This window comes from Diorhabda carinulata, chromosome 2 (assembly GCF_026250575.1).
Source record: "Diorhabda carinulata isolate Delta chromosome 2, icDioCari1.1, whole genome shotgun sequence".
In the NCBI taxonomy this organism is placed as follows: Eukaryota; Metazoa; Arthropoda; class Insecta; order Coleoptera; family Chrysomelidae; genus Diorhabda; species Diorhabda carinulata.
This window is the reverse complement of record NC_079461.1, coordinates 9,506,108-9,533,988: the sequence shown is the minus strand read 5'-3', so window position 1 is coordinate 9,533,988 and position 27,881 is coordinate 9,506,108. Positions and strand designations below refer to the sequence as shown.

The 27,881-nt window shown below is 31.7% G+C and overlaps 1 protein-coding gene across 1 annotated transcript; it reads right to left on the bottom strand.

Annotated features, from left to right (window-relative positions):
• On the bottom strand, window positions 1-27,881 carry LOC130903506 (forkhead box protein N3-like). The gene is made up of 5 exons (XM_057815643.1): window positions 27,641-27,881; window positions 17,643-17,853; window positions 12,996-13,426; window positions 6,111-6,553; window positions 1-4,192 (listed from the first exon to the last, which is right to left on the bottom strand). The coding sequence occupies exons 2-5, from the start codon at window positions 17,845-17,847 to the stop codon at window positions 3,871-3,873; spliced, it is 1,401 nt and encodes a 466-aa protein (XP_057671626.1). The 5' UTR covers window positions 17,848-17,853; window positions 27,641-27,881; the 3' UTR covers window positions 1-3,870.

Genomic DNA, 27,881 nt, shown 5'->3' with positions numbered 1-27,881 from the left:
TTTATAAATCCCATAATTCTTTTATTAACTGTAAATGTTAAGGTATACATACATCCATGTTAAAGAACAAATAAGTTCAAATAAAAGCAAATAATATCCATTCCAAGAATATAAATTAATACAAAATTTTTTTCGAGAATAACATTTCATTCCAATACATATAATTTGAAAAACCGGTAACTGGATGGAAAATGAGTTTAGTGAAAAATGTAAAACAGAAATTAATGAAAAAAATATCATTTTCGACGATACAATGTGTAATATCGTACTGGCAGAGAAACATTAATATTAACCCTTGCACTCCGTTGAAGCCGTATTTGCCACACTCTTATTTAACTCACTCAGCGCTCTTAAGTCTTAGATAATCACGATGGTAAGTGTTTTATTTTATTACGTTGGTGGTGTAGTGAAGGTGAAAGTCTAAAATTTTGACGATTGTTGTGAAATAAGTGATGTGGAACACGAACTAGATTTTGTGTTGCATGGAGATGATTCGAGTGATATATTACTAGGTGATGACTTTGAGACAGATAATGACGTTGTAATAGTGAGACAAAAAAGAATTCAAAATATTGAACTGGATTCGGAGGAAGAAGATGCACCACCGGTAGACACTAATACATGGAGTTATATTACGGAAAGTGATATTCCCTTGCCAAGAATAAACTTTTCAACGAGAACAAATATTCAATATTGATGAACTGTAGAATTTTTCAAACTGTATCAGAGACGCCATCACACAACACGGAGAAATTTTGGGCTTTTATCGAAGTAATATTGGATATGGGTACAAACGTTTTACCAAGATTACTGGTCAATAAGTGACAATACAAAAATACCTTTCTTTTCAAATGTTTTCACTACAAAAAGATTCTATCAATTGCTATGGATACCGCATTTGAAAACAGTAGAGATATAAGAATTAGGAATCAACGGGTCAGTAATTTTTTAAATGCAAAATTTGCAGAATATGTTAGACCAAGGTAAAATATGTGTCAATGAATCGATTGTCAAATTCAAAGATAAAATTAGTTTCATAACATACAATCCCAATAAGCCATCTGAATGAGGAATACGAATAAACGTTTTAGTAGATTAAGAAACTGGATATGTTTATTATAACATCCCTCAATATTATAGCAGTATTACAACAAATAAACTAATAAAACCGGAATTGCCAGTACCAGAATTCCTGTGCATCTGTATAATAATCTATTGAACAGCGTACCAGGTGTTGAAGGATATCACATGTATGCAGACAGGTACTATACTAGCACTTTACTGGCGGAGATATTGCTAACAATGAAATGCCACATAACAGATACTACAAAAATTAACTGCAAGGGCATACCTGACCCAATAAAAAAACCAAGATTTGGTGTAAATAAATCGATTGCTTACAAAAAAGAAAGAGCAATGATATTGTCCTGGAAGGATAAAAGAGTCGTGAAGTTGTTAAACACCAGTGATAGTACTGGATTCATTACAAAATCAAGATTTTTAAAAGATGATGAGCACAAAATGTTTAAAAATCTAAAGTAGTTGTTAACAGTATGCATCAACCTATTGTTTTCTTAAAAAATCCCTCAAATGGTGGAGGAAAATGTTTTTTGGGTCACGGAGATTTCCTGTATAAATTAATATCTTTTATATAAATGCATAAAACAATAATGAAAAACGTATGTCCCATTTGAAGTTTGTCAAGCGCTTAGTCGATCAACTCGTAGGGGAATTCCGAGGAGATTAATCATATTCACCTCAAATCAAGAAGTTAGGCTTGACAAAAGATTTCACATCTTGCGTAAGGGATTGCATAGTTTATTCCATCAGGCGAGAACAAGACGAGAAATTTTGCGATAATTCTTTGTTCTTTTAGACTTAAATATAAGCCACAATATGCTTTATTCCAATATATTTAACAATAAATTGGTTTGTTTAATTATTATTAATTGATGCATGCACTTTCTACTAATAAAGTATTGGAGTTAGTGGTTCCTACTATTGCTTTATAGTCTGGAGTGCAAAGGGAGATGAGATGAATGTTGAATATGAAATGAAGAAATATTTAGATTGATTGGAAGACATATAGGATTTATTAATTCAGTAATGAAGGGGATCTATAAATTTTGGTTTGGTATTGTGCATAATCCTTTTGTCAACGTCCAAACAAGACATACTACAAAATGATATGTTTTCGTCATTCGCTTTCTTTTAATTACCAACTACAACTGTAAACTGAATTAAACCTATAAAGTTTTAATTACAAAACCCTTTTAAAGCTTAAAAACAATCCCTAAACGTATTTACATATTTTGATAGGTAAACAAAACATAAAATATATTACATTTACTTCCAACAAATACAATATAGATTTATCTTTTAATTGGTAATTTTAGTCTAGACAAGATTTTTAAAAACGATACAGATGTAGATGGAGACAAATGCTTTAATTACCTGCCAAGGATTTTTGTATCTGATTTAACAAACACCATTTCTGATCTGTTAACAGTTTTATATTAATGTGCATGTGAAGAACCATAAATTTCCCTTGTCTACCGAATATTTCTACTTATTATTTTATATGTCAAGATTTATTACTTAAGGCAAGTTGAACACTGAACACTCCTTATGGGCACCAACCTCATAGTTAAGTGCTTCCAGGTGTCCTTTAGACACTTGAATTTCCATAAACGTATAAAATTACTTTTATTTCATATTGATGGGTCTCTTAACGACCATAAATATCTATTTCTATAATTAATTATAGCTTTTGTATTTAAGATAGCTTGTACACGGATACTGTGTTATTAGTAGTTTGACATTCGTCGTCGAGTACAGTAGTATTGAAACCACTTTATTTATATATATTTTTGCTTAAAGAGCTTTTTTACAAAGTTGTGAATTGAGTTCTTTAATCTTGCTTAATTTTCTTGGACACCCAATATTCGCACCTATAATAGTAAATGATAAGGCCTTAATAACACTTTTTGCTGCAGTCCAACCAGAAATGTTTAATTGGAGAAGGCTTCTCACAAGAGCAAGTGACACGATGATTCCATGTAGTACAATCGAAGAATATGATAATAATTTGCTACAGATCATTTAGATTAGGAAGGTCACCAGTCATTAAATGAAATATTTTATACAAACAACGTATACTTATAGTGGCGGATCACTAAGGTATGGTATTGATATAATGGCCACATTGAAAGAGGTCGTTTTAGTGTTCACAGTTACATTGTTGACATATTAGAACCAGAAATATTACCTTTCATTCACAAACCTCATTTTGCAAGATTTGCATAAATTATATTGAAGAGATTGAAATGCATAAAATGGAATAGTCAGCTAACATATGTGGAGCTTAGACACTTTTTAGAATGTGATAGATAGTCACTTACTATCTTGATTAAATCTGCTTCGACCTATCTCTTAAGACTCATTGAAATAGACCGAAATTAATCAGAAATGAGATTTGAAGAATGATCATAAATAAGCTAAAGGGAAAAATATGTGGTATTAGAATAGACACTTTCATTGTTTTTCAATTTTTTTCCAAACTTCATTTTGTAATTTTTGTAAAATCTGTACATCCTACAATAGTGAAGTTAAAAAATAAATTATATATTTATCAAGTATCAACTCCACTTTCATATAGTAATTTTTCACTCAAATTAATTCCAATATTTCCAAGATTCTAACAAATTTTAAAACATTGTTATTTCACATTTCAGAAAAAATAAATGATTTACTTGGCAGCTTTTATCGTCAAATTTTAACAATTGATCTTTACCTTTTTCATCGGCTCTTTTTAAAATCTCGTCCAGCCTATCTAGGTAATATTTAATTTCCTCTACTTATTACTATCAATTACCTGTTCTGATTGTTTTCTATGTTTATTCTATTATTTCCCCATTCGTCTATTGCTCTATTTCTGTTGGTAGATTTTTTCTTAGATCTTAATAATCGTGGTCTGAAATGAGCAACTTTCTCTTCTGGTTCATTTTTATTGATATCGTAACGTAAATAAGGTCGCATTTTTTTATTATTTTCTTCAGTATCGCTACTGGAATTATGTCGTTTTTTCAATGTTATACCAGCGAGGTTTAATAATGTTTCTGCACCTTCTTTGATCCTTCTATCTTCGTCATCTTCAAATTCTATTTTCCTACAGGTATGGGTTTTCAGTATTCTAAAAAATAAAAATAATATAAACTAAAATGCTAAAATAATATAGATATAACATCCCACAAAGTGCTGTAAAAGGGTATAAACCTAAAAAATTGCAAGTCAATAAGGGCAATTCTCAACTGTATGCTTTAATCTAGCTCAAGATGTCGTAATCCAAATCTAATTAAATAATTCCCAATAATATTCAGGTTTTAGAAATGACATAAATGTTTGTGGAACTCAAAAAGCAAATCAACTAGAAGAAAATTGGAAGAGTGAGAAAAGTTTGGACTGTAAATAAATATAGAGAAGACAAAATATAAGGTAATCTAGAATAATCAGAAGAAAGCAGATCATTTATTCTTCATATCAACCAAAGAGAGACAATATAAGTTCTGTAAGGTTTCTAATTTTTAGGGAGTAGTAATAGAAAAAAAGAAAATAGAAGAATTGGAACTGAAAGCTAGAATATCCAACGAGACACAAAAGTTTGGAAGCATAAAAGCACTGAATTAATAAAACAACATATGCAAGTCAGGCATGGACATTAAAGATATGTTAGACGAATGGAAAAGATAAATTAAAATGAATCTATGGAGGAAAAGGATGACGAACAAAAATTACTAAACAATTGGAGAAACCTAAAAAAATTAGGTGACGGTGAATCTCTATAATGATCTTATACAAAAAGTAGTACTAAAAAAGGCAGATAGATAAAAAGAAAATCAAGAAAGAGATATCACTGGGTATTGAGAGAAATGAAAAAAATAACATTCAAAATTGGAACAAAGTTTTTAACAAGAAACAAAGGAGAAATATTATGTGTACAAATTGCAAACTGTTCAATAGATATAGAAAATATTTGTAATATTGCCATTTGTGTCCTAATGATCTCCATTTTTTTTTATTTTAGAACAAGAATAGTTCATCAGAATCCAAATAAATTCTTTTAAGTAGCTATCAGCTTTACTATTTTTCCCTTATCAGAAAAAAACATTCGAATTTATTTAAGCAATATTATTTCCAAACATAGTTTATAGATGTGGATTTATTTAGTTTTTTCCTTTTTCAAATAAATATTTGTAATTTTTAAGAATAAATTTACTTTCTCCTTCTACTGAAAGTGAAGTCTTCATTGCGAAGGTTGGCAATCATCAAGGCTATTTTTATTAACAAAACTACTGCCCTGGACAGATTATTGTTAATTCAGTTGAATATATTCTTTTGCTTTTATGCATTTTCCTTGCATTATATATATATATATATATATATATATATATATATATATATATATATATATATATATATATATATATATATACACACAATTTGTGTTTTAATATCTAGTATAAATTTTCGCTCTTTTAAAATTTATTCATCATTTCGATGCTTATCACTTTTTCTATCCAAGAAATTTTCAGTACACTGTGTTGCATCTTGAAGGCTTTAACTATTTGAATTCGTTTTCATTCTTCACAGTATAGGATTATAGCATAATATACCATTTCCATAATAAACACTTGAAGTATATTTTCACATCCTTGCTGCAGAATTTTCTTCACAGTTATTAATCCACTCTTGGTGATTCCTGTGATTAATTTAATTTCTTCATGTAATTCTAGAAAATTGATCTCATTAATTTTTATATGTCATCAAAAGAAGAATTTTATTCAGTAAAATTAATTGTCTACAAGGAGAAATAGGAAACATTCATGAAAAAATTCACTTTGTTTTCATCCTGCATTTATTTTAACACAAAAGATAACTGTGGTTTCAAGATAACAGATAAAAACATGTTTATAAATGTTGTTGTAAAACTGAACAACCAGTCAAAAAAATAAGGAAAATAGTGGAGCAAATAATAAATTTATTGGTTAAAAACTATCTTCTAAAATGTTTGTTATACAATGTGTATTTTATCTATAAGTAATGTAACATACCTGTCATCGTCAACAACACTTTCTTCACTATCAGCAGCACTATAGGTATGATCCTGACTGGGAGAATTCGTGATGACTTGCATTAAATCTACTTTCATATCACAATTCTTCGGTTGGCTATTTTTCAAACTCAACATAGCCGCTGCGGCATCTACAGCATCTAATGAATCTTCTATTTTAATTCTGGCCCCACTGCTATAGTTCCCATGGTTGTGGAAGATGTGATTATTCATTTCGGTTGAGGCTAATTTTCTAGCTAAGTACGGAAACAATTCTGGATTAGGTAATCTGTAAACTGAGGGTTTGTTGTTTACTGCGGGTTTGTCTACTTGGTATGTTGAATCCATAGTTGATATAGGGTGAAAAGGTGACCGGTTTAATGCTTGGATTAAATTGGGCTTATACTGAGGATCAACAGTCCAAAGGGAGCCTTTGCCTAGATTCTGGAAAATAAAACACAATAATTATAATTTTGTCTATGTTTTTTATCGACAATATAACAATCATGTAGAGATTACAGTTTTACAAAAACTGGTTTATAAAATAAAGAAAACCGTCCAAACTTTTACAATCTTCTGTCTCAATAAAACCATAACGTTCCTCAACATAAAAATATATCAAATGGATTGAGAAAGTTACAGATACATTGTTAATATAATACAAAATAATGTTACGAACGCGTCTCCGTCCTGGAGCCGGCCCTGCCTGTATTTAGCAGAATTCTAAAATCCGGCGCACGCTGGGTTTGATGTTTTTTATATAACTTTTTATTGTAGCAGGCGGTTTATTCACATTGTTTCTTTTGATATTTATTCATTTTCTAGAACTTTTAGAATTTTTTTGGGATAAATAAGATAAATAAAATATATATATATATATATATATATATATATATATATATATATATATATATATATATATATATATATATATATATATTATATCTGTTCACTACGATTATTTATTATAAACTAATCAATAATAAATAATCGTAGTTAACAGATCAAAATAGAAAGTAATCGAAGAATTTAAATAAATTATTCATGTTAGTAAAGTGATAGCAATAAGTGAATTACTATAAGTTAGTGTACTGTATAGTGTTTAAATGAATTAAAAACGTAAGAGATAGTGTCTATTTATTCACCCCACGAATAGAAATCGTATAAACAAGAAAAACATTACATTGGTGTTAGGTGGTATTTTGAATAAACAGTAATATAAACATTACGGAGAGGCTTGGTAACTTGAAAGTAAAGGAACTGAAAGTCGAATTGGAGAACACTTACTACTAAAATGGATGAGAATATTATGACTAAATATGAATATTTCGACATTGAAAAAGTTTGTCAATATAAAAGATGATATTTCTACATTGAAAAACTATATTTCTGTCAATATTTCCAACATGAAGGATGATATTTCAACTCTGAAGGATGAGATCAGATATCGAGAATGAAATGTTAACGATGAAAAAATCAGATGGACGAGAAAATCAAGGAGTTGGAGAAAAAGATGGCAGATTTAAGAACAAAAGACACTCCAATAGAAGAAAAGAAGATCGAATATACAAAACTATGCAATATACAAGTACCACTCAAAACAGAAGAGATTCTCAGTCAATGCCCCAACGTTTGACGGTAAGACGTCTTGAACCAATTACATTAAGCAGTTTGAGGGAGCCGATAGAGTGAATAATTGGTCTGATAAAGAAAAAACAGTGAATTTGACCATTGCACTGCGAGGAGACGACTCCAGACGATACCTCTTGAAGAAACTAATGAATTCGAACAGCTGAAGAAGAGGTTAAACACCTGTACCAATCGCAGCTGAAGAGCTGAAGGCAGAAGGGTGACGAAACTGTTAAAGAATACGAGGTAGACATTGTCCAACTTGTTCGATTTGTTATTCATCAACACTAGAGAATATGATGGAATATTTGGGCATTCATTGATGGCCTGCGAGACCAAAGGTATGGTGGAAAAAAGCCAAGGAAGATTCAATGCCCGAATTGTGGTGAGCTATGGTATGTACGGTGTTCGTGCAAGCGTCCCAGGACTCCAACAAATGAAGAACCACAGACGCAGGTAAAAGACCCTCTCATACTGATAGCTTCTCTCAGATGTCGCAATGAAAATTGAATGGGAAGAAATATACCCTGATGGTAGACACGGGAGCAACTAGAGCCCTCATGAGACCCGATGTGATAAGCTCCAAGAATAAGCTACTACCAACCAGGACTTCGGACGACGGCTCCAGGTGAAAGTGCAAACGTTCACGGAGAAAAACATCACAATAATAATGGTTTAGTATAACTTAAAATATCCTTTCCTTGGTGACATAATAATTCTGAAAAGTCCAAGGAAGACCGGGGTCCATGAGCTGTTCATTCTCATTGGATAAAATACCTTAAATGAGTCTGTTGGACAATTGTAGTACATTTAACTTCCGGTGTATTATTTCTTTTACACGTTAGATGTTAACAAAGAAGAATTAAAGGGTTTGTTCTTGATTAGTCTTAGATTTTTTAGTTTACCTTCAGTCTCTGAAGACTATAACTTGGTTATCGAAATGCGCGTCAGACTATTTTCTCTTATGAGCTATTGTATTAATTATTATGCATAAACATTTTATAATTAATCTAATAATTAATTAAGGCTTAATACATTGATCTTCATGGTCTCTTATATAAAACTTTCCTGTTGTAAACTAACAAATATGGATACATGGATACGCCCTCACTTTCAGAGACCACATATCCGCACCATACCAAAGGATTGGCCAAATATAACATTTTATCACCCTCAATCTAATGCTTAGGGCGACTTTTCGACGGATGAGAAACTTATTAAACTTTGTAAAACCTGTTTTTGCAACTGCTATCTGATTTTTAACTTCCACAATCACAATCCCATTTTTCATTTAACATACATCCAAGGAATTTAAATTTATTTACTCTCTGTATTTTAGTTCTTAATACTACAATCGAAATTAACAATGCATTTCATTGATCCCCAATTGAATTTAATTTTAATAGAATCAAAAATGATCTTGATTTTATTTTGTTGCAGAAGGACTAAATTGTAATATGTAATATACTATTTACTTTACAAAAAATTGGTTGACTGGTTGACATCTTAGTTCGTTCTGAATCTCTTCGAAAGTTACATAAAATCCCTTGTAGTAGTCCCATAGAACATCATTGTATGAATCTTCAAAATCCCCATAACCGGACCTCCAGTAAGTTATTTTTTACATTGTAAGTTATTTATAAAATTTATATCTGGATCAATCTTGATAATATTTGATATTAAGAGATTTTCCGTAATATTTTCCCAAGTTCTGGCATCACCAAAGTGAGTAATCGTATTTGGTTGGATCGATCTCAAAGGAGAGGAGAGAGGCCCCAAATAATTCACTGCTCAAGTATCATTTATATATTTATAATTATATCCATTATAAGGAAAGCTATGGACATTTATACAGGTTATCTTAGTATTTAGAATACTAAATATCCAACTTACTATATAATCATATAATGTCTTACCTCTGATCAAAATTCCTTACTACCTCAGTTGACATGTTGAAACGAGTTATAGCCTCTGGGTTTTCACAGTGCCTTTCATGCGAAAAAAACATGAAGAGACATAGATTTTATTAAATAGAAATAGTTGTGTTACTTCCTTCATTGCTGTCCTTCGACGTTAAAACTGGAAAAGCTAAAATATGCATTGGCTTGTATATTTCCACTCAAGTGTTAATATAGATCACTTTTGTGGAACTTATGCAGGAATCTACATAACTACACTATATGCATATGGTCGATGAAAATCGATATTAGTAAATCTTTTTTTTACCGGATGAAAATTGTGCCTAACTATATGTATCAAACTTGTTGAAGACATATACCTAATTTGAACCATAAACATCGTCTAAAAAGTTCAACAATCTTCTCACTTCTTCAATCAACTACCTTGGAATATTGGAAGCTTACTTGATATTGTATTTTTATATTAGTTTAAAGTATTATTCATTAGTTTGTGGAAACTAAAGAGCATATTACAGAACATAAATTATGTAGCACGCACAAGAACTTAAGTGTCTTAAATTACTTGATGTTCTTCATATTATGGATGCACACTTTCCATCTTGATAAGATCATTAACATAGTCTCTAGATTCAGTTTTTTTCTAAAAAAAAACAGTAGTCAATGACGCCTATTCTCTCCTTTTCTATATTGCCAAGTTTTGACTTGAGCTTACAGGACTAATACTCAATTTAGAAAATGGTTTCCTATTCAAGAGCACTTGAATAGAATATGTGCATAAGTATGTCCAAAAACTTCTGTTTGGTAATTTGGAATTCATCTTCTTGACAAAAGCAAGTTTGTTCTCAATTCCTCATAGAGTGGCTATCTAGATGTTCATTGGTATAACACGAAGATACTTGTCTTTGGTGGTTACATAATAAATTAGAAATTAAATAGATTGATTGGTTAACACGATACAAAAATATTGATCATATTCTACATGTATTTAATATCTGAGTATATTCTCTGACTTTAAGGATAATCCAGGGGAAAACTTCAGGAAAGGATTTGTCATTTTCTAATGCTACTGTTGATAATTTAGTTCTTGATAACATTGAATGAAACATCATCAACATTATCCAGTTATTCAAAAATAAATAATCAAAATTCATAATAAAGTCCAATACATTATAGGGTGAAACAATATACACGGTTTTTCCTAAGTAATCTTTGTTATGTTATATGTTGTAATATGTTAATGAGATACAGGGTGTTTGTAATAAATAAGCTCTGATTGTAAGTGAAATTTGTTTTTCCTGGGGGCGCTACTAGAAGTAATACCAAAGAATATGCTTATTCTAATTGGCCCTTGAAATAATGTTGTCAAATACTGTGTCAAACCAAAAAACTGACGCCAAAAACGAATAAGAAATTTTTTGTGTTAAGTTAATTATGCCAAAAATAGCTAATATGCACTTTTTGTACGGATTATCGAATGGTATGTATGTTCAGCGTTATCCAAAAAATCGTTTACTATGTTGTAATACGTTTACTAAGATATATATTTGTTTACAAGAGACTGGAACTTTAGCAGAATCGAAGAATATTATTGGACGACCCAGAAATGTGAAATCTCCACAATTGGAAAACCAGATTTTTCCCATTATTAATAAACGTTCAGAAACTAGTACCAGAAAAATGTATGATGAAGTAAATTTTATTAAAACAGAACTGTTTGGAATATTCTAAAAGATAATTAATTGTTTCTATATATCGTTCAACAATTGTTACTTATTGACTATCAGCTTCGAATACAATATTGCCAATGGATTTTAAATAAAGTCGCAAACCATACCAATTTTGCTGCCAGATGAAGCCTATTTTTCAAGGCATGACATTATGAATCTTCATAATGACTACATGTAAATCCACATGCAACAGTTGTAGCACGGTGCCAACACTCTTCGGTCAATGTATGACTTGGCATCATCAAAGTATCTTTAATAGAACCTTTTTTTCATCCTGCAAGATTGATTTGACAGACATATTTTCATTTTCTAGAAAATGAACTTTCTGTTCTTTTGGAAAATGTACCTCTTATTAGTAGACGGATGTGATTTATGCATATGTGCTACTCCACATTTTATAGTGGAGTGTTTTTAAATAACGTTTTTCCAGACCATTGAATCGGACGAGGATCTCCACATCCGCGGCCTCCTAAGTCACCTGACACAATCCACTGCATTTTTGTGTGTAGGGATATCACAAATCGCTCATTTACACAACCTAAATATGAAACTTGGGAGATCTTATCATACAAGACTGTCATGTTGTTCGTAACAATTCTGGTATTATCAAACGTATTCGGCAATCCATTTTATGTCGAACGGATGATTGAATTTTGGCTGGAGGTGCACATTTTGAACATATTCTATGAAATGTAGTATTTTTCCTTTACGCTCAAAACATGGTTGGTTGGTCTAATAAAATTCTAATAAAATAACACCCTGTATCTCGTTAACTACAAGATTTATCACACATGTTTATAAGAGCTTTTCGTCTTAGAATAGAATGTCTAAGCAACCCCTACAACATTTTAGATTACTTAGGAAGCAATACTGAAATATAATGAAAATTATTCACTTGTAACTAGCTTATAATTATCGTAAAATCACACAAAACGCTGCTTAAAATGAATATTTTTACTTCTTGAAAATTTCAATTAAACCACCTTTAAAACCGAAAAAAAACTTGATTGAAAATAATTTAAATGTAGTTACTACAGAAAAGGTGATGTGGAAATAACACAGAATTACAAATAGGAAACAATTTCATGATGATAAATGAAAAAACTCAAAATAAGGTAGGAGAGCATGTAAATGGATAAAAAATATAGAGAATTTTTCAGATGCTACCAATACAGAATAGACATGAGCATCAATTTGAATGTTATGGATATTACAATGAAAGAATCTATTCAGGATAATACAATTTGACTTTGAAAATATTGATAAAACAGTAAAAGTGGAACTCAAAGAGAGTTGAATATATTTTGTGATAGTAAGCAGAAGACATTAAATTGAAATGGGTCAAGAGAAAAAATTTAAAGACGATAAAGTTTAGAGCTTGAGAGTGTTGATAAACAAATAAGAATACAGATATAAGGTGAGGGTTCGACATAAACACATCAGAAATATGAGTAAAGATATAACCTTTTATACATTTTATGTAGAGTAAATTGTACGTTAGATATATGAAAAGAAAATATTACCAAAAACACTGCTTGTAAATCAAACACATAAAAACAACTATAGAAAGCGCTATTGGAGGAATAAATGTGATGTAAAAATGATACTTACAGCAGCTTTTTCCACTTTTTGAAAACATTTATTGAGCGACAAATTATGCCTCACGCTATTCTTCCATCCAGTAGGTGCATTCTTGAAATACGGAAAATGCTCCAATATCCAGGCGTAAATTTCCTTTACGGGTAATGCCTTCTGTACAGAATCTTCTATAGCCATAAAAATTAAGCAAGAAAACGAATAGGGTGGTTTATTTGCAGTATGTATCGTTGGGTCGTAAGGAACATTGTGAGGATGTTTATTTCTCGGTGGCGCTGTAATTTGAGTCGGATTAGAAGTATTGCTATAGCCGTGGCTATCGGAAGATTCCAGTGATTCGTCAGTGCAATTGGTTGGTGTCGAATGATCGATTACAACTTCATGTTTGGACACTTTCATTGGTGTCGTGTTGGTACTATTTGATGGAGAAGGATTTATGTTCATACCTGTATAAAACAAGAGATTTCATGTTATTTTAATAATAAAAAATATTCACATTCACGAATTAAAGACTCCCTTATCGCATCTAGTAAAAGCAGGAATCTAAATAGCGCACAATAGTGTCGTACGTCAAAAAATTAGTAGTTACATTGTGGGCGACAAAGGGACCGTTGAGCACATTTGCCTTCAGATAGGCCCGTCGTGCCCCACTTAACGTTACCAAAGGTCGATGTCCTTTGAGAAGCCGATCAGACACTTTGACTTGAACCCTTTGATGTCATTAGGCAAGCTGTGAGGCTTTAAACCGCGCTCGTATGAGTGCAGGGCACTCACAAATGACGTGGTCTGCCGTTTCGTCCTCCTCCATGCATCAACGGCACTCCGGATTTTCCGTGATGCCCATGGTGTGGAGATTGCAGTGTTCGGTTAGAAGTCCGGATTTCGCACCTGTTTAGTTAGAGCAGTGGTTTGGTGTAAGACGCCCATCTATATGTATGTACCTTGTCTTCTTCCATCCATCTCTGCCGATGCCGCCTTGCGGATAGACCGGTGAGAACCGCAATAGCAACGCTTTTAGTCACACCAAGGATGGGTTCTGGACCCATCGGTGAGTTAGCCGATCGCAGTCTGGCAAGTGAGTCCGTGTCATCGTTGCCTTTGTTACCCGAGTGTCTGGGCACCCAAACAAGCTGGATCTTGAAGCCATCACTTACCAGGTTAGGTAGAACTCTCTTGCAGTGAAGCACTAGCCTAGAGCACACCTTAGCAGCCGTTTCGACTTGTATGGCAGCTTGGAAGACGTAGCGTGTTCCCCAAGCGCTTGTTTTGGTGTGTCCTCTGCAGAAGTATGCTCCGGCCAAGCCATTTCTCCTGGAGCCGTCGTATACCAGGTGGCTCAATATTTAATATGGCGGGCTTAGAGTCACCATTCCACGGCTCCTGTCAAGTGATGTGTGCCTCTAAACATTAATTATCAATGGTCGTAAGGGTCATTTGGTCGCTGCCCATCGTGATGATTGAGCATTCACCTGCTGCCTACGTCCAGATTTTTGCATGGCCAGTTGATTCAGCTCTTGATACTCATCCTGTATACTGTCCTCATGTATTCGAATTGTAACGCTAGATCCAAGGGTGAGAGGCCCAGTAGGACTTCAAGGGCCCTAGTGATACTGAGCCAGGTGACGCGCTGGACCTAACAACACTTAGCGGGAGGATCAATAACGGCGGACATGTTTACGGCCCTCGTATTTGGTTATATGGGGTTTCACTGAACTTAGTCCTTTATGAAAAGTCTCGGGAAACATGGAATCACAAACTTAGTATAAAACAATTCCTGATAACGTAGTACGATAAAGTTTATTACTCACTCAAAGAAAAATGTTTGTGGTGTGAAATAGAAAATATTAATAAAAAATATCTACATTGGATATCCACAATATTTTTTTGCATCAATTTTTAACACAAAAGGTATAATACCTAGTGTGGGGTTTTAAGATGCGGGAAAATAATAGTAAAATATTAAAACATAGGTAAATTATGATTAAAACAAATACAAAGTTCTCATTTTTGAGGCAACGAGCACACTGCAAATCAAATTTTGGTATGAACAATTGCTACCAACCCCAATTTATTTATAGAAGACATTTCTGGTTAAACATTTATTCTTGGATGATATGGTTTTATACGAAGTCTTGTTTTTCAATAGGCATCCAAGCATTTATTTTATAGTTCGTTCAAAGTTATTGCGACTTGACTAATTACCTGCAAACTGCAATAACTTCGGCAAGCATTAAATGGCACATAGAGAGAGAGAGAGAGAGAGAGAGAGAGAGAGAGAAATACTTTATTGTCAAAAAATTGTTACAATTTGTAGACAAAAGCTTGTAAAAACTGAAAAACGAAAATAACAATACCTAAATAAAGGTACAAATAAAATAAAAATTCAATATACAGAAGAAAACCACAATGAGTAACAAGATAATACCAATCTAGAATTATACCTTTTTCAATAGCGGGGGACTAAATATCAGATAGAGTGTGGTTACTAAGAATAAGAGGTAAGTACAGAAAATTAAATATATTAAATATACATGCTCCATCAGAGGTGAATTATCAAGAAGTAAAAAATTAGTTCTATGAGAAAATTGAATCTATTTACAATAAAATGCCAAAATGTGCCGTCAAATTAGTGATTGGGGATTTCAATGCTTATGTCGGCAATGAAGAAATTTACAGAGAAACCACAGGGGGGGAAAAGCAAACATGACTTGAGTAATGAAAATGGTAAGATGATAGATTTTGCAGTCAGTAATGACATAAGGATTATAAAGACCATAAGTCCATCCATAAAGAAACTTGGATCTCTCTGGGCCGCCAAGAAAAAAACTAAATCAACCATGTACTGGTGGAAAGGAAGCATTCAAAATTGATAACAGATGCCAAAAGCTACAGAGTACATATTGCTGGTAATAAGACTAAAAAAATAAATACCAAAGAACAAAGGAAAGTCTCAGGATCTAGTAAAATATAACGTAAGAACATTAAAGGATGAAAGTGTGGAGAAAAAATTTGAAAATGCGATGACCATTAATTTTGAAAAATAACAAACATAAGAAGATATCGAGATGGAGTGGTCTGCAACAACTAGGAAGAGTGGGGAAGAAGATAAAGAAAGATTGGTTTGATGAAGACTGCAAATAGGCATTAGAAGGATGAAACCAAGCAATAGAGAGAATGTTGAAAGACCCAAAGGTCGAATTAAAACAGGATTACGCACAGAAAAGGAAGAAAGTTAAGAAAATCTGCAGAGAGAGGAAACAAGAGCATCTGGAGGACAAACAGAAAAAAATTGAAGAACATTACATAAACAAAGATATTATAAATTTTTATCAAGAGGCAAAAATAAGTAAGATACCAAACAAAAGCGGATAGACAAAGGAAAAAAAGAAAAGCTGGACAGTTGGAGAGAATATGAACTGCTAAGCGATGAAACAAGAGGGACAAAGAAGACGAGTTTGAAGAAAAGAAAAGCCAGTGAAAGTGCAAGTCTCGGTAGAGGAAAGCCCATCAAAAATAGAAGTAGATTCAATAATATACTACATTTGGTAAAAATGACACGGAATAAAACCGAGAATGAAGTAGTTGTCGAATGTAGTCTATCGGCAAAGTTTGAAACAAAAAGAGGATTAAAGCAAAGAGACCTACTATCTATAGAGCTGTTTAATTGTATTAGAAATGATCCTGAGAAGTAGAGGCATAGGAACCCAGGGGATGATTTACAATAACAAACATATAAATTGCTACAAATGGTCTTGCTTACGCAGATGATATGGTACGTATAAGTTGGACGAAAAAGGATCTAGAAAAAATGTTCCTACTCTTTGAAAAGAAAGCAAAAAAATATGGACTGTGCATTAATGAACAAAAGACCAAATATATGGACGGGATCTGAATAGCTGCAACCAATTGAAAGTGACGAGAGAACAAAACAAGGAATATAGATTTGATAAAGTCCGGGAGTTCGAATACCTGAGAGTGACAGTGAGAAACGAAGGGGGAGTCGTCAAGTTACGCATTTACAAGGTAGTTATACAACCAATAGTGCTGTATGGCAGTGAGTGTTTGATCATGAACAAAAAAGAAGAAAACAAAATAAACATATGGTAGAGAAACTACTAAAGAGGATTTGCGAGAGCAAAATAAATGGAGGAGAAGAGCGAACGCAGAGATCAAAGCACTGTAAGGTGAAGCTGTGATGGTATATGTGGTCAGATCAAAAAGACTTCGTTGGATGAGGTAAATAGCCAAAATGGTAGAAGATAGTTGGGTGAAAAGATCCTTGTTATAAAGAGAAGGAGCGAAAAGAAAAAGAGGGTATCCACGGGAAAAATGAATAGAAGCATGTAGAGAAAATTTATAAAAAATAGGAATAGAGAACTGGCGTGAAGTAGCCACGAACAAACATAGATGGAAGAAAGCTGTAGAGTGACTCCAATCCTTGTGTCTATAAGGCCTGTTGAGCTGTTTATATATAAGTGAAGGTATCATGATAATTGAGTAACAGTGACAATACAATAAAACAGTATGCTGTAACTTAAAGAATAGAACGAAACAATCAAGATAAATAAGATAAAATAATAGTTTATATTTTTATCGACAGTTTAAACCATAAGAAAGAAAAAGTATTTCCTGTTAAGTTACCAAAACAAAATGAATACAAACCCTTTAAAATGTCTCGTTCGTGCAACCAATTCAAATTAGTAAGGTCGTCGTCGGCCCTACTTTGGCTTTGAGCGACCGCTAGTAACATAGAGATTGGAGACTGTGCGTCTCTTATAGGAGTTCCAGCAATTGGACTCGCAGGAACTGACATCTTTGGGGATAACCTACTCTCGTCCTGAGGAGTTACAGCTCTTTCTGGTGCCATTTATTTCTGTAATAAAATATATTTAGAGAATATAACCAACAATGAATTTTTCTCGTAACATTCTCGTTATAATACATAACATTATTTGGTTAACAAAAAATGTTTGTGGGGTGAAATAGAAAATATTTATTGGAAAAATATCTTCGTTGGATATCCACAACATTTTCTTGCACCTGTTTTTAACACAAAATGTATAATACCTAATGTGTGGTTTTGAGATGCTACAATGATAAAAGCTATTTTTTACGCTCCAACTTATTTTGGTTTTTATAAGTACATCAAATCACTTCCGCTGATGAAAAAAGTAAATTAATTTTTAACAGGAACCTGCAATTAATGGGATATTTCACAAAAATTCAAACTCGAAATTCCCGTTTCTCACTTTTTGCATTCATGTACATCAGAATGGTTTAACCATTCATTCGGATCATATAATGAGGGTTGTGTAAATTTCATCAGATTCATAGGCGAGCGGCAAACCCCAAAAAGACAGTTAAAAACCCGAAAAAGTGACCAGATTCGTACTAATGACTAATAATTGTCTATCTACATGTTTTCGAGGTCGCTGAATCCGAATATGAGTTTTTTTTTAAATTAAATGTGTGAGAACCTTGTGAAAATCGAATTATAGGGAAAATATACATATACGAGTACAGTCTAAAAATACATAGTTTAAGGAAATTTTTCAGAAAATTCCCACCCATCTCTATTAGAAAAAAAAGATGTAGATTTATCAAATTCCGTGTAGTTTGCAGCGCGCGCGTTTTTCGAAACGTCTAGTTAGAGAAACAAGAAAATAAGCTTCCTCAACTTCGCGGGATAATTGAATTTAAGTTTTGTTTATTTGCATTTGCCAAATACGAATAATTTTTCAGGTAAAAATTTTCTTTCAATTATTATAAATAATTTACTTAAATCGTTATAAAACTGTACCTAGTAAGCAACGGACAGAAATGAATCGTCTATGGATGAATTATTAAATAATCATTAATAAAATGCGTTACATTTTTCATAAAAATATTAATATAATGTACAAAGCAGATGTATATCCTGAAACATTTATCGGCCAAACCGAAAAGTCGAAATTTTTTTCTCATTACCCATACTTCTTGTAAATCAATTTTTTTCATTCAAGATAATAAGGTTAAAAATTATAACACGATTTATTCAAATTGTTTCATCATCATTTAATGGATCTGTTTTATTAGAACACGAATATGTGCAACTACATAAATCATAACATTTCAAATCAGATTTCACGCGAAGGCATACATCAGTAGAACATGAATTTTCCTGTGAGCAGAAACAACAATAACTTTGCAAATACTCTTGATGAATTTCCATCGTAGTAAGCAGGAGAAATATTTTCATCATTATCAACTCACCACCTACATTCTTTAAATTCTTCACTAGTTATATTTGAACTATTGACCTGCTTCCACTCATTGATTTGCCTAAGACATCGCAAAACGTTTTTTTGGCAAGGGATGCTTGAATGGTGGTAATTTGTCAGTACTTATATATTTGAAGATAGCTAAATAGTACCTTGAAGAATTAAAATCTAATAGGATAGCTTTTGCTTCATTTTTTGGATCGTATAACATAGATATAAATTTGCTGACTATCTCCGTCACGTCTTCTAAATTAGTCTATTCTTTAGGCATTTTCCTCTCTGATATTTTTATGAAAAATGTAACGACTGCTTCTTATTATTTATTATTTAATAATTTATTTTTTACATAAGAAAATGTTCATATTCTTATTCAATTATCCCGTGAAGTTGAGGGAGCTTATTTTCTCTCTCTAACTATACATCTCGAAAAACGCGGGCGATACACGGAACTTGAAAAAATCGAAATATTTTTTTCTAATAGAGATTAAGAGCTGGAATTTTCTGAAAAACTTTCTTAAACTATGTACTTTTAGACTGTATATGTAGTGATGAATAATTAAAAACTTTGTCACTCAACTTTTTCATTTCAATGTGAGAACTCATAATAACAAAAAAAATTATCCAAAAGTTTCCTTTAGGCCAAAAAATGCTTTGGAAACTTTGGACAGCTTTCGATACTTATATTAATATACTATTAATTGTTTATAAGGAAATATTGATTTTTTGCTGACTTGTAGCGAGGTCATCGCAAAAAAATGACTCAACGCTTATCAAATTTTTTTCTTAAAATTCGAATTTAACAAGGTTCCCCCAAATTTAATTAAGAACAAACTTCATATTCGGATTCAGTGACTTCGAAAACATGTGGATCGACCGTTATTAGCCATTAGTAGGAATCTGGTCTATGCATTTTTGGGGGTGGTTGCCGCTAGCCATACGGAATGGAATAAACAGATTTCAATGTTTTACAGAAACTTTTCCTATAAAACAAGCTACAATACAGAAAATTGATGAAATAAGAACAAAAAAGAAATTTATATGAAAGTGAATACAAATGATTAAATTCGAAATTAAATATTTACAGTAAGATGTGAATAATCAGCAATGAAACTATAAGATGGAAAGTTCTCAGTTACATGTGAAAGCGGGGAATAGAGCATACTTCGATCTCCAACGACTACTTAAGTCACGTGTACTGAAAATACACAATTCTACGCGAGGAGCGGCTGCTCAACACGTGGGAGAAACAGATTTTAAGTCAAATATATGGAACAGTGTGCGAGCAGAGCGTGTGGCGCATCCGTATAAATACCGAGCTCTACCGGCTCTATAAAGACCCCAGCCTGCTAACAGAACCCAAGAGGGCCAGGCTCAGTGCGCAAAGCATACCGGCAGAAGCCCGACGGCCGAAGACTGCTTGGGAGACGGCGCAAACTACGGCTGGATAATGTCGAAAAGGATCTTTGGGAGCTAGGTGTGAGGAGGTGGAGACGCCGAGCGTTGGACCATAATGACTGGAGGAATGTGGTAGACGAGATTAAAACTCTTTGGGGACCGTAGTGGTAATGGTAGTGGTAGTAAAATACTCAGGTATTCAGAAAAGTGATGTAAATGTTGACCTGTATTTTATGCCTTTCGTGTGTGAGTTACGTATGATGGTACTAATAGTTAACACAAAAAAAGGGTAATTTTGTAAATACTTGTAAATTCCTATGACAAAATACCAATGATATTTTTCAATCACAGCTCCCTAATTATTGAATTTCAGAAAAAGCTATATATTAAATCATGAAACATATTGTTTACTCATTTAAGCGTATAATTCCAAATTTTTATTACTGATTTCATTTTGAATATTTTCATTATTCACGAAATCTGCTAATTTCTGTGAATTAAACTTTCATTTATTATGTTTATCTATTAGTAGAAAATAAACAAATTACACGTGTTCATAATTAATATTAAACATTTATTTATATTAAATAAACCAATTTGCTTATAGTCTCTCTATTTGTAATAGAATTGTTTATTAACTTATGTCGTGATAAATTTTAAACATTTATAGTATTTGTTTATTAATAAAGTAAGTAATAGAAATACGCAGCTAAAGCTAAAGAATGACAATTAATCTACAATACCGAATCTTTGAAACTTATATGTGCACTATCACTGAAAAGAATTTATCCACCCTGAGAAGGCATTTTGTTGAAGTTTGAAAAAAATAACGAACTTTATATCAATTTTGAATGAGATGTAGTACAATGAACATTCTAATTTTGGTGGTTTGAGTTTATTCCAGTTTGCAATTTATTATCTATTTTGGTTATACTAGAGAGAGAAAAGCTTTATTGTCAAAAAATCGTTACGAAAGCTTGTAAAAACAAACATAAAAAGTAACTAAATAAAGATGCAAATAAAATAAAATTTAAATATACAGAAGAAAAACACAAGGAGTGACAAAATTATAAGTAATAGTAATAGGTAATAATTATATTCTTTATAAGTCCATATCAAAATGAAACCAGTATGTAGCATGCTCGGAATTGAATTATATTAAAATAAAAGTCATTTTCCAGTAAATATGGCCTCAAATTATTCCGAAATGCGGGAAAAGATGATATCGATTTGATTTCGATTGGCAAGTGATTGTGCATTTTTTTGCATTGTAAAATATTGAGCCCGTAACTAATTCTGAACGTGGACTAGAAAGGTAGAGGTCGTCCTCCTTGTTCCTAAGTGGATAGCCGCGCAATGATCTTTCTGAAATTAGATAAGCGTGCTTACGAATTAGACAAATGGATGAATAAGGAGGGAAGAGTCAGAATTTTTAATCTTTCAAATAAGTTTCGGAAGTGAGCCCTACTGTTTAATCCTAGTAAATATCTAACAGCTCTCTTTTGTAGTTTGAAGATTCGCTCAAATTGGGTCGCATCACACGTACCCCAGAAGGGAAGGGACATAAACTGTTAAGGAAATAGATAAGTTCAGTTCTTTGGACACTGATCTCAGCGCAAAACAGGAGTAACTTAATTTTTGAGATAATATGACAATATGTAACTTTAAAGAATTGTCTACAACAAGCCCTAAGAATTTGGCAGATTCAACAAAGTCATTGGTGGTGTTATTTAACAGGAAAGACTGCAATATATTTTATATGATAAAACTTTATTTTTAGAAACGTTGAGACACATAAGATTAGAATCGCATCATGATTTAAGGGTGATTGGGTCACTATATGTAGTCCTATAAAGTGCTGTGAGATCAGGGTTGCTCCAATAGGAACTAGCATCGTCTACGAATAGCCATATTTTACCACTAATGTCTAGATAGGTGATGTCGTTTATAAACAGAAGAAACAAAATAGGGCCTAGTACTGAGACTCCACATTCTATTAGCTTGCAAGAAGACATCGTTGTATCAACCCTTACAAGCTGATTTCTGTTGGTGAGGTATGACTTAAACCATGCGAGAGGTGTTCCCCTGAAATCTTAGTACTGCAATTTGTTAATTAAAATATTCGAGATTACTCATAGCTTTGTCATCAGTAAAGGTTCTGCACATCCAGTGAATAGTGTAAATAACATTGTGCTTGCACCTTTCTGAGGAACTCCTACCTTCAACTTTCTACATGTATTGTGCTGTGGTATAAACTAAACTTATAAAATCATATGAGTAAGATACCATTTATAAAGGAAACAGAAATATAAATGGCAAAATACATTTGATTAGTAGTATATTTCCTAAAAATTGAAAATCAAGTTATAAAAAACTTTCAGATCGATATATATGATTTTTTCTAATACTTTATCTTCTTTGTGATCAGATATTCATATAATTATGTGTAATCAAATAAACAAGGACAAACACACAAAAAACGTCAAAAATTCAGTATTATTACCTAATCAACAGATAACAAGTGAAGGACAACATGTATAAAATTTTACCAATTTCTCGTTAACAAATTAAATACATCTGATTAGATATCAGTGGTATATCGACTTAGAATTAGGTTAAAAATTTAAAATATTCTAATTGCGTTCTTATAAGTACATCCATGTATCTAATCCTAACAGATCAATCAAGTGATTGTTATAGAAAAAAAAAACAATTAAAATAATTAAATTATTTTCTTTATCTCTTACCAAACATGTCACATTTCAAAAACCCCATATAATCTTTAAAGTGGTCAGCTCAACATGACAAAGCTTGGAAGAAAAAAAATTTCGTTTGTAAGTGAACAATTTAGTTTAAAGTAGTACCTGGAATTGAAGTAAAGAAACAAAATTTCAAGTGCATGTCTAATATTATTATCAATTCTAAACAGTTATTAATAAGATATAGAATTGCGAAACATGTAACACTGGTAAACATTGACTCCTAGCCAAGAATTTAGACATTTGCCTTTTGGCATACTAATTATTTCGACGGAACCAAAAGATCATGTAGACGATTGTTATTTTTGTTTTGTTCAAACAAAAGGCGTCAAAACCAAGTCCAGTACCCAAACTTCTCATCAGTCTATAGATCAATCCTACACAGTACCGATTTGCCTGTGCCAAAGCCTCCAAATCAAGCAGAAAATGATCGTAAATTATAAAGGTCTACATAGTGTGGTGTAATATAGGCGATACACATTGTTGTAGATACAATTAAGTATTGAGTAGCATACAAAGCCCCGTGTCCCAACTAACTGAATTTCCATTTTTATATATGTAAGCAGAAAATCAGAATTCTGTTTCTAATCCGGAATTTGTTCTTAGACAACCCGATAAGGTATCTCAAGAGAGAAACAAATGTCCTTCAGTGCCGGTTGACTTCGGTTTTTCATATGAAAGAGACTTACAAAAACATGAAGTTTGGTTATAAAAAATATTCAATACACAAAGAAAGTATGGCCCAAGTGTGGATCACTTACTCCAGGTCAGAAGAATGTTAAAAATGATCCTTTAGTGAAACCTTTTGACATACTTTTACCACCGTTGCATATAAATCTCGACCTGATGAAAAATTTTGTAAAAGCAATGGATTTTTATACCCGAAAAAGAAATTTCCCAAACTCAGTGAAGCAAAAATTAAAGAGAGAATTTATTGGTCCACAATAACGGGAATTAATGAAGGATACAAATTTTAAAGAAAAGCTGAACGATCTAAAAAAGTAGCCTGGAAAAGTAAAGTGAAGAGTCAATAAAGAAAGAAAGTGTGGACCACCACATAAAAGCGGAAAACTACAAAGACTCAATCAATGAGCTTATACTTTCCTACAAAACTTTAGGATATATGTCTTTGAAAATACATATCCTGCACTCTCATCTGGATTTTTTACCTGAGAATTTGGGTGCTGTGAATTAAGAACAAGGCGAAAGATTTTATTAGGACAGTTCCTTAATAGAAAAGCGCTATCAAGGCAAAAAAAGTCCAGAAATGCTAGAAGATTACTGTTGGAGACTTAAAAGGGACCTACCAGAAGCCAAACATTCACAAAAATCATAGCTATTTATTGTACATTAAAGTATATTTTCTCAATTGTTAGCATACTTTTTATAAAAAATATATATCTTGATGTCACAAAGAAACCTGATGTGTCAATTTTTTTCCATCGATATATTATTTGGTCGCCATAGTACATTCAAAGTTAATACATTAAATATTGGGTCCATTACCGAAATAATTCATAAAATGCAGCTGTATCACATTCAATCCATCATAAATTATTTCATCTGAATATTCTTGAACATTAATATTTAGCAAAAAGGTAGAAAAATAATATTTGTTGTATTTAGTGCTTCTTGTATATGAAGTTATATATACATGCTATACATTTTTAAGAAACTGTAACTGTCCATGGTTAATCACACCACATTTTCCCTGCTTCTTGGAGACTGATTGATCTTCTCTCCTTGTCATTTTCTATTTTCCCTCTCCAATTAGCTGTCATCGCCGTTCTAATGTTCTATTTCACTCTTCCTTCTATCTGCATTTTGGTCTACCTTTTAAACTGTCTACTCGTTTTTATTTATATTATCTTCCTTATTCACTGTACTGCTTTCCTAGTTCATTAGTGTTCTTGATTGTTTCATTTATTTTCTTTGGGTCATATACAATTTGTATTATTCTGTTGGTAAAAAATCTTATTTCCTTCCCTAATTCCATACTTGATGTCCATTCCTGTGTTATTTCTATGAATTATATTGCCCAACAACCCATTTTACTTTTGTACTAAGTTTTTTGTAGCTTTTCATATGAAATTATTCCAAAAAATCCATGTATATTTGCTCAATTTCCTTAAGTATTGACATTTAAAATTAAAGACATTTTAAAATTAAAAAAAAGAAGACTCCTTTGAAAAATTATGATTACGTTGCATAGAATTATTACAGTTTGTGAAAGACAAAAGTGTTTAAAGAAAATTGTATAAAATGACAGAAAATTAACCTATAACAATTGTCTATAATTTTTCTGTTTACCTTTTAATCCTGGCTCTCAAATTATTAATGTCGAAATTTTTAAAATAACCAGATCATTAAATTTTATTTTGATTTCGAACAGAGATTAGAAGTAATGAATATAAGAATTGATAAATAACACTAAAAAACTATATTTATTTACGTTTTTTTCTACAGAAAATTTTTACTTATTTATGATATGAGTAATGAATATATCCCCTAGTTCTCTTGAAAGTTCAGATAGAATGATTAAGCATCTGAAAAATTTAGATACTCAATATATGATAATTAGAAAGCATAAAACTGATTACAGATCACAAATATCAATCATAAACTTTTCAAAATTAGCTACTGATGTGGAAGTGGTTTATGTATGTCATCATACAATTTACCTACAGATAAAAAATGTGACGGATATTAACTGAATCTTATCCTATACTAGAAAATTGATAAATCATCTCTAATATTTCTAAAGATTGAAATATATACTTTTTTAGCTGTAATGATTGAATTGAAAATGCATTGTATTCTTATGGCACTTGGCAAACTGTTAATGAAAGTGACCTCCTGCAAACTGGCAGAAGGGATTCAATTACTTAAATTTTAAATGAGTAAATGTTTGGATAAATGAATTATGTGGTTTTACATACCATTTTCACAATATGAAAGACATAAAATTGGAAGGGGAACATGCAAAATTTAAGTAAATAAAAACTCAAATGAACTTAAACATAAATTTTGAAGAACAAATTGAAAAATCTTCATTGTAGGTTTGGAATATAATTATTGGAGACACTAAAAAGGGTTATAGTAAGCAAACAATGCAGAAATACTTAGATACCAAGAATATAGATATAGAAAAATGGTGGATATATTAAATAGCATAAGAAGCTGAAGAAACTCAACTACAATAAAAAGAATCATTCATATCCTAACAAAGCATTTTACATCGAGTGCAATGAACTTATAAAAGACAAAAGGGAGGAATTTATATACAAAAAGTGAGCATGTTGGACTTATTATTTCACACATGATAAACAATCATATATTTATTATACATACGAGTATAAAGTTGACAAAAATGACAATATCTAAAATGAATAATTTTTGCATATGATAAAACATATCCAACTTAATTAGTAAAAGATCAGATTTTGTTCAACAGAAAAACATGTTGTGGTTCATAAATGAGGAGCTACATAAAAATTTTTGATCTTTTTCAACAGAATGATCTTTTCCTTCTATTCCTCCATTGCAGTACCGACAGAACTTGCCTATTTCTCTTAGATTGCTTTTTTGTAAATTACTTTAGATTGCAGTGGTTATTCTATTGTTTTTCTTCTGGATAAATGATTTGGCATCCATTACTTAATTGGGTAAATTATTCCAAATAATTGTACTTAAATATACCTTTTTCAACGTTGTTAATTTTTATTTTTATAGTAAATAGGATAATATAAAAGTGATGCTCATAGATACATTATTTGAAGCAAGGTGACCAATTGTAATTATCTCAATAAACGCAAGGATAACTCTTATAGGTTTTGAATTATTTTAAGAGCAAACATAATTATATACCATTTTTAGAAATGTTCAATTCGCCACTCATTAAATTTACTAAAAATGGTCAAAGCGCCGATAGACTGCGTTTTAACTGAGTTTTATTAGGAGATGAAGGAATCTAGATACAGCATGTGATTATGTTGCATAAGGTAGAAGGATTAAAATAGTTCTAGTGAGTACAAAATGTCCTCGACAACTTTACTCCATTGATTATATTTTTGAAAAAACTGTAAAGCATTAGTAAATATAAAATAGGTTTTTGTATTTAAACAAATATAGGTCAAATTTCATTTCAAAAACGTGCTCTTGTCAAGGGTTAACTTCTGAAAAGATAAAATTTACAATCTCCATTATTTCCTAAATAGATAAATTAATAAAAACGTATTACCATTACCTTTTGTAATATAACTAAACACTACACAAAAATGCTGTTAAAAGCATGAAAAATCATAATATCCAAGTTGCTTACAACACATGACACCCAGACAGATGACGTGACGTAGGTATTATTTTCGTTTACAATAAAAAATTGAAACTCAAAATTGCGAAAAACAGAGACAAACGTTGATATTTTACATTGGGTTAAGAGAGACACATTGATAAAGCTTGATTGTAAACAAATATAATAGTAAGAC

What these genes read in the sequence shown, in the direction of transcription:
- LOC130903506 (XM_057815643.1), bottom strand. Translation starts at nt 17,847, where the DNA reads ATGGCACCAGAAAGAGCTGTAACTCCTCAGGACGAGAGTAGGTTATCC. An exon ending in AAAAAGTGGAAAAAGCTGCT is followed by an intron (nt 6,554 to 12,995) that starts GTAAGTATCATT and finishes TTTATTTTCCAG; the next exon opens with AATCTAGGCAAAGGCTCCCT. An exon ending in AGTGTTGTTGACGATGACAG is followed by an intron (nt 4,193 to 6,110) that starts GTATGTTACATT and finishes TTTATTTTTTAG; the next exon opens with AATACTGAAAACCCATACCT.